Source organism: Ochotona princeps, chromosome 17, assembly GCF_030435755.1.
Source record: "Ochotona princeps isolate mOchPri1 chromosome 17, mOchPri1.hap1, whole genome shotgun sequence".
Taxonomy (NCBI): domain Eukaryota; kingdom Metazoa; phylum Chordata; class Mammalia; order Lagomorpha; family Ochotonidae; genus Ochotona; species Ochotona princeps.
Window position 1 is genome coordinate 40,310,656 of NC_080848.1, and position 13,227 is coordinate 40,323,882.

The 13,227-nt window shown below is 42.1% G+C and overlaps 1 protein-coding gene across 1 annotated transcript in view; it reads right to left on the reverse strand.

Moving 5' to 3' along the window:
* The window catches only part of UBE2G1 (ubiquitin conjugating enzyme E2 G1), a 94,001-nt gene that overhangs the window by 22,137 nt on the left and 58,637 nt on the right, over positions 1 to 13,227 (reverse strand). Inside the window, exons 2-3 of the mRNA XM_058675231.1 lie at positions 7,105 to 7,207; positions 1,654 to 1,751 (exon numbers count right to left, since the gene is read on the reverse strand). Of these exons, the coding sequence (XP_058531214.1) occupies positions 1,654 to 1,751; positions 7,105 to 7,207 (201 nt within the window). The remainder of the gene's footprint in view (positions 1 to 1,653; positions 1,752 to 7,104; positions 7,208 to 13,227) is intronic.

The following is a 13,227-nucleotide window of genomic DNA, read 5'->3' on the forward strand; positions in this document are numbered from 1 at the left end:
TGTGTGAGGGCCGAGTACGTGCTGGGCAGAACCAGACTGGACTGCAACACCCATTGGTTCCAGTGCAACTCGGGACTGAAAACAGAACCAACCCAGCAATTGCAACCACCAGCTGATCGTGGTGATGGACTGTGCCGGGCCCTGTGCTTGCTAGAGCATACAAGAAACTAGTCTGGGAATACCTCAAAGTTTCTTTGGAGATCTCCCTAATCGAACTGCTGGACTCAGAACTCTAATCAAGAAAAGACAGAAGACAGAGCAGATCAATCATTCATCTCAGCTATATGTTGGCAGCGATATATGGGGCAAACGGAGACTTTATGATGGACCATATCAATCAGTGGACGACCTCATCGAGCGAAACTGGCAGCGATTCATAACCGGAGAACTATTAACACCACTCGAGCACATATCTCAGAGCATGCCCCACATCCGGGACTCGGGGTGGGCGGGAAACCGGGTGGGGCTTCCCCCTCAATATCCCCCTTTACCTCAGATACAAGATGGAAACAATGTGGACATAATAGTATTGCCCACTTCCCTATCCCCCTGAACCTTTTTTTTTTTCTTTTCTTTTTCTTTCTTTAACTGTAATTAACTATGTAAAGATTGTCAACAACACAATAAAATAGATTATAAAAAGAAAAAAAAAAAAAAAAAAAAAAAAGAAAAACCGGGCGACTTCCCTGGCCCACTACCTTGTGGACCAGGGAACTGCACCTGGGAGCACACCTCAGTAAAACCTGAATTTAGCATCATTCTGGTCTCAGGTGTCCTGCTGTTTTGGTATGGTTTTTATCTAACAGCCATATCAATCTTGCTGCAAATATAGTAAAAAAAAAAAAAAACCAAAAAAAAAACAGAGCCTTCAGCACCCTTCACTAACTATTTTCATGTCAGTTCTCCCACAAGCGGATCCTAAAATTCTTGCGTAAAGAGAGTCTTGAGGATGATAAGTAGGTAGCAAACTAGTATAGTAACCGAAAAAATAAACTCCTGACTGCACACAGTCAAAATAATTAGAAAAGAGATGGTGTGCAAGCTCCAGCATTTAAAAAAAAAAAAAAAAAAAAACACAAACCAAGCTGAAATTTAGGAAAGACTATGTAAAAACAAAGCTTACCTACCTGCTCCTTGGCTCATATAATAGATTTCACATGGAACTTCATTTTTGAGCTAAAAAAGTCAATTATCATCGCTTTGTACACAACAGCATTACATGGTTTCCAAGGGTAGGAAATACAATATGTTATTTGAGTCACTAAATGCAGTAGGTAGAACATGATTTTTTTAACAGCTGTGAGTACAGACAGAAGAGCTGCCCAAGGACTGAAAGTGACAATGAGAAAATCTGAACAACTCAAACTACTGACTTCTGCGCTCTTCCTACAGTGTGCCTTCAGATGTCACGGCTCTAGTGATGCTATCTATCACTTCGTAATTTGCTTCTGGCTTAGAATTCTGTCAGTCTCAAAAAGAACTGGGAGGTAAGAAAACAATAAGTAATCGTTTGCATATGAATTTGTTGCTTCTCTTTCAATAAAAGACCCAGGACACAATAAACATAACGAACTAAGCACGAAAATATCGCTGACCTTGAAATCTTTAGTGATAGGCGATCATATGTGTGAATATAAAACTGGATGAACTCACCATTTGGATGCCAGATTTCTGTAATGAATTTCATTTTAGGAGGCCGGAGGGGATAATCTTTCGGAAAAGTGAGATGAGCCTTAAAAACACCACCTTCACTGGAAAAAAAAAAAAATAAACACAAAATTTTTTGCATACTATTGGCATTAAGTATACAATCATTAAAACCAAGGCACCAGTGCTAACACTGAAAATGAACTCCTATGGGCCAGGACTGCGGCAGCTGATGCTGCCTGTGATGCTGGCATTCCAAATGGGGGCCAGGTTTTTTGATTCAGTTGTTTCACTTCTGATCCAGCTCCCTGCTAATGGCCGGAGAAAAGCAGAAGATGGCCCAAACTATGCCAGCAATGGATCTTGGAAGGATTTGCTCATCCTTGGCACAGTGAGATCAACAGCATATCAGAACTATCAAAACCACTTGAGCAGAACCTCGGAGCATGCTCCACATGGGAACCCTGGGATGACACTGGGTAGCCGTTCCCAATCCCCGAGGTAGTTGGAAGGCTGCGTATGGTTTCTCCCCTTACCTGCCCCATCCTCTCAATACAGGAAGAAGAAAAAGATAATTTGGAAACAATGGTCAAAAGCCACTTTCTCCAAATTATCCACTTTTCCCACCCAAATCAACCACATAAACAACATACGAAACAAACAAACAAAAAGATGACCCAAATGCTTGGGACCCTGGCATCCATGTGGGAGACCCTGATGGAGTTCTTCGTTCAGAACCTCCTGTTGCAGTTCTGGAAATGAACCAGTAGACAGAAGAACTAGCTCTTTCTTTCCTTTTCTTCCTTTGAAATGAATAAATGACTCTTTGAAAAAAAAATTTTTTTAAATAGAAACCCAAAGTACTATAAGCTAAATATTAACACATTACATATCTACTGTTTCTCAAATACACAAAGATGCTACTGTGTGCAATTTAATTTTTTTTTTCAAATGGTTTTTGACATCATGGTCTTACTTTATGAGCTTCTATCTTTTGTTTTTTTGAAGAAAATTTTTTTAATATTTATTTATCTACCTTTAAAGATTTATTTTATTTTTGTTGCAAAGTCAGATATACAGAGAGGAGGAGAGACAGAGAGGAAGATCTTCCGTCCGATGATTCACTCCCCAAGTGACCACAATGGCCGGTGCTGTGCCGATCCAAAGCCAGGAGCCAGGAACTTTTTCCAGGCCTCCCATGTGGGTACAGGGTCCCAAGGCTTTGGGCTGTTCTCGAATGCTTTCTCAGGCCATAAGCAGGGAGCTAGATGGGAAGTGGAGCCACCGGGATTAGAATCGGCACCCACATGGGATCCCGGTGTGCTCAAAGAGAGAGGACATTAGCCACTAGGCCATTGCGCTGGGCCCTAATACTTTTTTTTTATTGGAAGTTGAATTTTACAAAGAGAAAGAGTGACAGAGAGAAAGATCTTCCAACTGCTAGATCAATCTCCAAATGGCCGCAATGGCCCCAGCTGAGCCAATCCAAAGCCAGGAGCTTCTTCTGGGTCTTCCATGCAGGTGCAGGGTTCCAAGGCTTTGGGTCATCCGCAACTGCTTTCCCAGGCCACAGCAGGGAGCTGGATGGGAAGTGGGGCAGGCAAGACATGAACTGGCAACCATATGGGATCCCGGCACATGCAAAGTGAAGATTTAGCCACCTGGCCATTGCAGCCGGCCCAGAGCAAAGTAAATTTTAAAAGCATCCATGGATTCGATAAATGTACACACACACACACACTCACACTCTTTACTGCAGAAACTGATAGTAAAATTACTAACAAGATTTATACAACCAACAACCTTTCTCCATTTCCATTCCTTTCTATCTTTCAGAGGCAGAGAGAACAAGACAGAGAAATCTATTTCCTGACTGATATTCTAAATAATACTTGAGATTAGGTGAGGCCCAGGAGGAAAGAAAGCAATCCAGGTCTTACATATGGGTGGCAAGAACCCAACGACATGACCATGATTGCAGCATCTGTTTTGGCAAGAAGCTGGGGTTAGGAGTCAGAGCCAGAGCCAGGAAGCCAACCCAGGGGTTGTTGTGTGGGACGTGGGGTATTTTCACTTGTGGATATTGTGAGAAACCTAGACAAAGTTCAAGGTTCCATGAGGTATGGCTGAACAAAGGCACTCTTCAAAGACCCAAAAAAATGACCTGGCACTGCCACTGGTCACTCAAGTTCTGGATTCCTTCCCTACACAACATGCAAAATATGTCTTGTGACTCTAAATCTTAAAACAGGACAGTAAAAGAATTTTGTAGCTGAAACACAATTTTCCAAATCTAAAGGAATGCTGTTCAGAGAGTTTGGTTAGCTAGCCCTTCATTTTCCATGTCCACCCTAGGTAAAAATAAAATAAAGCACATTCCTTGAACAAACCAGCCATTTATGATGCAAGCAAAGGAGAGTTAGGGGACGGGTTCTGTGGCACAACACGTTAAACCGCTGCTCTAGCTGTCTGGGTGCTGATGCCACTCCGTGCTCCTCCGATTTCCATCTAGTCACCTATTCTTCATGCAACCTAACAGACAGCGGATGATGGCTCGCATGCTTGGGCTCCCGTCACTCACATAGGAGACGGGATGGAGTCCCTAACTCCTGGCTTTGGCATGGCCCCACACTGGCAATTGCAGGTTTTGAGACATGAATCAGTGGAAGAAGAGAACTTTCTCTTCCTTCCTTCCTTCCTTCCTTCCTTCCTTTCTTTCTTTCTTCCTTTCCCCATTGTTTTGCATTTCAAGTAGATGAAAATAAATTCTATTTTTAAAGGAGAGTTACAGAAAGTATGAGTTCACCACTCACTAGGACAGACTTAGGAAATGTATAACTACGCTGTGATATCTAGGTTTCAAACTTTCTTTAGAAATCTACTGTCCCTGGGCTCAGCAGCGTGACCTAGTGGCTAAGGTCCTCACCTTGATCCCATATGGCCGCTGGTTCTAATCCCGGCAGCTCCACTTCCTCTCTATCTCTTCTCCTCTCAGTATATCTGACTTTGTAATAAAAATAAAATAAATCTTTCAAAAAAAAAAAAAAGAAATCTACTGTCCCTGCTCCCTGAACATTTTTACTTCTGTGGATATGAGTGATTATACACACTGCTTAATACTCATTCTGAAGATAACAGGTATCCTACACCTACTGTAGAAGGTACGCTTTATAGAATAACAGCCTCCAGAATCTTCTGTATCTCTGCTAAGAGTCAATAATATACAGAATAATAATAAAACTTTACTGCTACATAAAAATAAGGATAATGAAAAACACCCATAACACTCACAAGTAAGTAGCACTTATACGTTATTAGCTATTGATTACAGATTATAAAGAGTATGCAGTGCCCTCTAGTGATTAATTGATGGTTAATGATTTATCATGAAGTAGCACAGAGTTCACAGAATCTTCACAGTATTATTTCTATGATATATTCAAAATGTGATGAAATAACTGCTTAGGTTTGGGTTTCATCTTCAATATTACATATCCCCTATTAAAGCTTCTGATTGCATAAGCATACAGAGGGCAGAAATGGGTTTTATTAGGGAGAAGAAAAACCTGCTAATTAAGTATTAGAAAGTGTGTCTCTTGGTAAAGTTAGATATTCTATCCAGCCAGACAACTAAGGAATATTTAGATATCACAACTTCATGAAAAAGACATAAGCATTCAGTGAGGCCATTAGAGTTTATGTTCAAACCTCTATTCCTTAGCAATACATTCTTTTAAAGATTTATTTCATTTTATTAAAAAGTCAGATATAAAGAGAGAAGGAGAGAGAAGATCTTCTGTCCGACGATTCACTCCCCAGATGGCCACAATGGCCAGAGCTGAGCCAATCTGAAGGCAGGAGCCAGGAACTTCTTTCAGGTCTCCCACGCAGGTGCAGGGTCCCAAGGCTTTGGGCCGTCCTCAACTGCTATCTCAGTCCACAAACAGGGAGCTGGATGGGAAGCGGGGCAGGCAGGATTAGAACCAGTGCCCATACTGGATCCCAGCACATGCAAAGTGAAGACTTCAGCCTCTAGGCTACTGTGCCAGGCCCCAGATATCATTTTAAGAAAAAATCTCTTGCTATCTCGTACCTACCATAAAGGTAACGAGATTGTCACTGCAGTGTTGCTGTGTCTTCCCTGAACATGTGGTTAAGGAAACTAGAAAACTTCATTAGGCTCATAAAGCAAGTTGTACATATGGCTACAGGAGTAAAATCTGTTAAAAGGTATATTTTTCTCCCCCAAAAATGACAAAGGTGGTGTCAGTGCTATGCCACCGACTCCAGCTGTGACTTCAGCATCGCTTATGGGCAACGATCTGAGTCCAGACTGCTCATTGCTGATCCAGCTCCATGCCAACGTAACTGGGAAAGCAGCAGAGGACAGCTTGAGTACTTGGGCTGTACCCATGCGGGGGACCCAGAGGAAGCCTCTAGGTTCTTGGCTTCAGAACAGCCCAGCTCTTACCATTTGGGCAGTGAATCAGCAAATGGAGGATCACTGTCTCTCCTTTTTCTGTAACTTGGTCTACCTAATAAATGTTTAATAAATAAATAAATAAATAAATAAACAAACAAATAAATAAATAAAACGTAAATAAAGGGACCAATGACATGGAGCACAGGTAAAGCTGCTGTCCGTGACACTGGCATTCCATATGAATACCAGCTGCAGTCCCAGCTGCTCCACTTTCAAACCAGCTCCCCACCAACATGCCTGAGGAGACAGCAGCAGATGGCCCGTTGCCCTTAGCCCCTGTCACACAGACGAGCTCCAGAGACCCTATTTCGGCCTGGCACACCAAGACAGCCGGAGCCATTGAGATGGCAAATGAGTGAACCAGTGGACGCCATACATATCTGTCTCTCTCCCTCTCTCTGTGACTCTGCTTGAAAAAAAAATAAAGAAAAAAAAAGAGTTCATTTATATATAACCTCACTCTAACAATAATTTTATGTGCAAGCTTATTTCAGGTATTTCTGAAACTATCACACATTTTTTTAAGATTTTTAAAATGTTTATTGGGAAGATTTTACAGAGATAAGGAGAGATAGACAGAAATATCTTCTGTCCATTGGTTCAGTCCCCAGTGGCCACAATGGCTGGAGTTGAGCTGATCCAAAGCCAGGAGCCAGGAGCCAGGAGCCAGGACCATCTTCCAGGTCTCTCACGCAGGTGCAGGGTCCCAAGGATTTGGGCCTTTCTCCAATGCTTTCCCAGGCCACAAACAGGGAGGTGGATGGGAAGTGGAGCAGCTAGTGCCCCTATGGGATCCTGGCAGATGCAAGGTGAGGACTTTAGCTAATAGGCTATCGTACCAGGCTCACGATTACACAATTTTTTAACACACACAAGAAAAAGCTAAGTAAAACACAAAAACCTAACCCAAAACAGTTTTAATTCCAATTAATTAAAGAACTGCATTTGGAATATGTCGGTTTCATTATACTTACTAAAGTGTATCTGGAGGACCAATAATAAGGACTTCCCATCGGTAGAGATCATTGTCATCTATTAAACCTGCTGAAAAGCCTTCCACTGGATTTTTGTTGAGTTCTGTGGAAAAAGAAAAATTTGATTAAAACTTGGAAATACATAATCTTCAGAAAATTTATATCTTCTAAGTTGTAATCATTTAAATAGCAGTTCCCTCAGGGAGAATTTCCCGTTTTACTGGCCAAATATTGCATCTCTATACTGCAAATAAACTATGAGTAAAGCAACCCGGAAGGTCAACTTCAACTGTCACAGTTTCCAGCCTAGCTCTTATCACACTAGGTGATCATTTTTTTTTCTTAATACAGATTTATTTATTGTTATTGGAAAGGCAGATCTATAGCAAAAAATAGAGAGAGAGGAATATCTTCCATCGGGTGATTCACTCCCTAAACTGCCCAAACAGCGCCAATCCAAAGCAGGAGCTTCTTCCAGGTCTCCCACGTGGGTGTAGGATCCCAAGGCTTTGGGCCGTCCTTCAATGCTTTTCCAGGCCACAAGCAGGGAGCTGGATGGGAAGTGCGGCCACAGGGATTAGAACTGGCACCCATATGGGATCCCGGTGCATTTAAGGTATGGACTTCAGCCACCAGGCCATGACACTGGGCCCCTTACTAGGTTATCTTTAAGACACAGCTATCAAATCAATGTTAAAATACAGCTGTCAAAATCCATCCCCTAGAAAACATGGTTCAGAGGGAATCAGAAATCAAGCAAGAATGGAATTTTGGGGATGGGTTTTAGACTCAGCAGTTAAGACACCATTTGGGGTACCCGCTTCCCTTATCAGAATGCAAAGGTTGAAGCCCCAGTTCTGCTTCTGACTCTCTTCCTGCTAAAGCACACAGTGGAAGGCAGTAGGTGATGGCCACCTGTAGGAGACGTAGATTGAGTTCTGGGCTCCTAACTTCAGCTTGGCCCTGACTGCTACAGGCCTCTGGGGAGTGAACCAGCAGATGGAAGATCTCCATCTTTCTGTCTCCTCTTTCAAATACATTTGTATTAGGAATTTGCATGCTATGATCTCCAGGGTATATTTTTAAAAACACTGATAGTGATTAATATCTTTTAATTGGATAAATCTACTTTCATTTATGCTAATATGTTCCTATGTATTTCTGTGTTGTAATTTTGGGGACACATGCCTGCAGATGGTTCTTCTTTTTTTTTTTTTTTTTAAAGATTTATTTATTTTATTACAAAGTCAGATATACAGAGAGGAGGAGAGACAGAGAGGAAGATCTTCCGTCCGATGATTCACTCCCCAAGTGAGCCGCAACGGGCCGATGCGCGCCGATCCGATGCCGAGAACCAGGAACCTCTTCCGGGTCTCTCATGCAGATGCAGGGTCCCAATGCATTGGGCTGTCCTCGACTGCTTTCCCAGGCCACAAGCAGGAAGCTGGATGGGAAGTGGAGCTGCCGGGATTAGAACCGGCGCCCATATGGGATCCTGGAGCTTTCAAGGCGAGGACTTTAGCCACTAGGCCACTGTGCCGGGCCCTGCAGATGGTTCTTGCATGGCCCAACCCAGCAAACTCTGAGCAGATAGCGACATCCCATCTACCACACCTGCGCTGACCCACTGCTGCGGGATCACAGCGTCCAGAACACAGGAATGATAAAGAACTACAACCTATAGCAATGGCTGTGATAACATGAGGTTTGAGTATTCTGGCACTGAGAAAAAAAAAATGAGCTGAGGCTAAAAACAGCCAAAAACTACTGAGGTGAGAGAACACAGGCCATGATTATACCTTGGAGAAGATGAGTGGTACAGAGGCCGAACACCTTCCAGAGCCACAAGACTTAATAAAATAACCACACAATGATAGCAGAGAGACCACATGAAAATTGTTTTAACAGATTCAGCAAGGTAAAACTGACAGTGAGCTACACATATGTAAATTAAGCATACAATCTGATGAACGATAAAAGATGCAGATATCTGTTAAGTTATCATCACATCATTACAGTGAACAGACATCACAATATATCAAAACTACCAACTGCTCCTTAAGTTGGGGAGTGACAGATCTTGGGCTAAAAAAAAAAAAAAAAAAAAGCAGCAGATCAGAAAGGATTTGCTGCATTTCTAAGCACGCATGAGATTCTCATATAATACTCCCAGTTAGCACACTGCAGCAGCTCTCTCTTGAGGTGGGCATTTGGCCTACTGGTTAAGGACACCAATGCTCCACAGGGGGAGTAACTGGGCATGAATGGTGAGTCTTGTTTCTGATTCCTGTTTTCTGTCAGTGCAAACCCTAGGAGGACGCAGTAGCTGGTGGCTCAAGTAATAAGGTTCCTGACACCTAGCTGAGACAGCCAGATGTCAATTCAGATCCATCCACTTCAGGAAGTTGAAAAGCACCCATAAGGGAGACCAGGATGGGTGCCTGGGCTCCTGGCTTCAACCCTGTCCAACCCTGGCCATTGTGGCCTCCAGAGGAGTGAACTGCAGGTGGAGAGTGTCTGTCTCTCCTTTCTGTAATTTTGTCTTTCAAATGAGTAAGCAAATTTTAAAAAGAAGACGGTAAGAATGTTGGGCTCACTTTTGCCTTTAGTAAAGATACCTCATGGTCTAACCCATGAAAGGGGATTTATAAAACTATTTTTCTTTAGTTTTTGACAGACAGAAAAAGAGGGAGTGTCCAAATGGGTTCACTCCTTCAAATGCCTGTAACAGCTAGGACAGGGCCAACCAAACATGGTGATATGGAAGTTACAGTAACAGTGAAAAATGACATGCAATTTTTCAAAAAGTTAAACACAGCATATGACCAAGCATATACCCAAGGATGAAACCTATCTCGACACAAAAAGTTGTACATGAATGCGTATAGCAACACTATTCATAAAAGTTAAAAGGCAGGGTCCAGCATGGTGGCCTAGTGGCTAAAGTCCTCGCCTTGAACGCCCTGGGATCCCATATGGGCGCCGGTTCTAATCCCGGCAGCTCCACTTCCCATCTAGCTCCCTGCTTGTGACCTGGGAAGGCAGTTGAGGACGGCCCAAAGCCTTGGGACCCTGCACCCACGTGGGAGACCTGGAGGAGGTTCCTGGCTCCTGGCTTCGGATTGGCGCAGCACCGACCATTGCAGTCACTTGGGGAGTGAATCATCGGACGGAAGATCAGAAACACAGAAGTGGGATTCAAACCAGCACTGGCAAACCAAGCCGCAGCTTCATGCCAGACCTGCATTTCAACTTTTAAAAACGACATGGAGAGGGCCTGGCACAACAGCCTAGAGGCTAAATCCTTGCCTTGCATACGCTGGGATCCCATACGGATGCTGGTTCATATTCTGGCTGTTCCACTTCCCACCCAGCTCCAGGTTGTGGCCTGGAAAAGCACTAGAAGATGGCCGAGAGCCTTAGAACCCTGCACTTGCATGTGGGAGACCCAGAATAAACTCCTGGTGCCTGGCTTTGGATCGGCTCAGCTCCAGTTGTTGTGGACGCTTGGGGAGTGAACCAGCAGAATGAGGATCTTTCTGTCTCTTCTCTGTACATCTGTCTTCCCAATAAAAATAAATAAATCTTTTTTAAAAAACCACATGGCCCAAGATTTGGAGGTAGTTATCACAGTATTATTAATAATGAAGCCATTAGATGGCAAAATTCCAGGTTAAATATATACAAGTGTAAACAGGAGAGGATGTACCTGAATGAATTCTAGAAAATACCAGTAATTGCAGGATGGAAAACGGTAAGTTGCGTAAGTGACTAAGAAGAAAGTCAGTGATGAATCCTATCAAAGAAACCAAAGAAAGGCATTTCAAGGAAAAAGCAGCCAACAATGATGATGAATGCAAACGGCTCAGAAAAATAAGACAGTCTAAACTGAGCATTCTGGGCTCAGTGCAAAACAAGCTGAGGCTGCTATGCATATGCAGTTTCAGTGCAATGGTAAGGCTGCATGCATGCAGGCAAGGTGAGCTGAGGAAAAAGGTGAAGTGGAAAAACACAAGTGGAAATTTCTTCTCATCATTTGAAACAGATGGAAAAAAATGTAGTAGTCACAGGTGAATGAAACTCAAGCAAGTGTTTTCATGAGAAAACCTGAAAATCCCAAGTATCTTATCTGCACTCGAATATCAGTCTAAATATCTCTTAGCTGCTGGCTTGTGAATATAAAACTTAAAAGAAAACGCGGAATTTTAAAAACTACAACTGTGAGTGGAGATGATGATTCTAAGTAGAACACAAAAATCAACTGTCCAATGACGCAATACAATATATTTTCAAGTGAAATATGAAAATAAAGCTTAAATACAGATAGTTCAGAGAGAATATCTGCAACACAATAGACAAAACAAATCTAGGATGCTCAATACAAAGCTCCTGTCAATCAAAAGAAGGGTGGGAACAAGCAAAGAGGACCAGTAACTGAGAAGGTGGGAATAGGGATCACTAACAGAAAAACCTAAAACAAATCCCTGATGTTTGTTCATGTGAAAGCCAGGCAATTTGATCTCGCATTTGCTTTTTGACTTCCCCAGAGCCCGGGCTGGACCAGGCTGAAGCTGAGAGCCAGCACTCCACAGGGTAGCAGGAAGCTGGATTCAGAAGTAGAGCTGGGTGCCTTTAATCCAGGCATCCCAAAATGGGAAGCATGTATTCCACGCTTGCATGGAATTTAAAAATTATTTCAATTGAAACTCTTTATGGTCATTAATTTTTTTTTCACTATTCAACTTGTCTCACATTAATCAAGTAAAAGCTTCTTCAAGCCAGGCTCTTCTCTTATTTTAATGAGAACATAGCGTCACTGGACAGTTTCTGTGTTAGCTGGTACATACGAAATGGGTCTCAAAACATTTCTATCATATGGACCAGTGACAGCTGCATCCTGGTCGGAGCAACCCACAGTGTGAACTGGATTAAAAAAATCTATTTATTGCCTACAGGAGACATATCTCACCAACAAAGATCAGTGGAAACTATCTCATGGATTATGATTTTTTAAAAATTTAACCTCTTCAAATAGATCATACAGTAGCATCATTTTCTTCAAGAAGGCTCTTGATTTTCTTTTTCATTTCTTCAGCAACACATTAGTCATTCAGCAGCATGTTAACTTCATGACATTGTTAATTTCTTTGTTCTTCCTGTTGATTTTGTTTTGTGGCTTTTCATTTAAGGGGATGTACAGTAACTATGTAATGAAGACTATCATATCTAGTAGCATGGCATTTAATTTCATGGTATTGTAAATTCCTATTTTTCTTCCTGTTGTTCATTTTGTATTGTGATTTTTCATTTAAGGAGATGTATAGTAACTGTGTAATGGAAACTGTCATATCCAAATGTGAGGATACAATGCAGTATGCATCTCTACTTCCAGACCAAAGATGGACTCTCAATGAAACTTGACAATAGGAAGTTGGACTCCGCCATTGTCCATGCCCGCAATGATGGACATATGATTGTTTATATAGAACTATAGTATAGTATTAATATAGGAGAACTCAGTGAGGGGGGAGGGAATTGGAGAGGGGGTGTGGGAAATCCCAGGGCCTATGGAAATGTATCATAAAATGATAATAATAATAATGAAGGCTATGAAATAAAAAAGTAAAATCAAAACAAAAACATTTCTAGCCCTAGACCCAGAGTCCACTATTTCTCTGGGGGCTAGCATTGTGGCACTTTAAGTTAATCTTCCACCTGCAATACCAGCATCTCATTATGAGCATCAGTTCAAGTCTTGGCTGTTCCATTTCCAATTCAGCTTCCTGCTAATCGGTCCAGGCAAAATAACAGAAGATGGCCCAAGTGCCTGGATCCCTGTCATCCATATGGGAAACTGGGGTGGAGTTCCTAGCTCCTGGCTTTTGCCTGAAGCAACTCTGGTCATCACAGACATTTGAGGAGTAAAACAATAGGTGGAACAACTCTCTTTCTCTGTAATCCTGCCTTTCAAATAAAGAAAATAAATCTTAAAAAAAAAAAAAAAGCCAAATCCCCTTATAATGGCAAATTTATATTTAAAGACCATATTCTGGGTACCAGGGATACATTTTAACTGATGCTCCAAATTTCTACCCTTAAGACAAATTCTTAAACCAAGAAGTG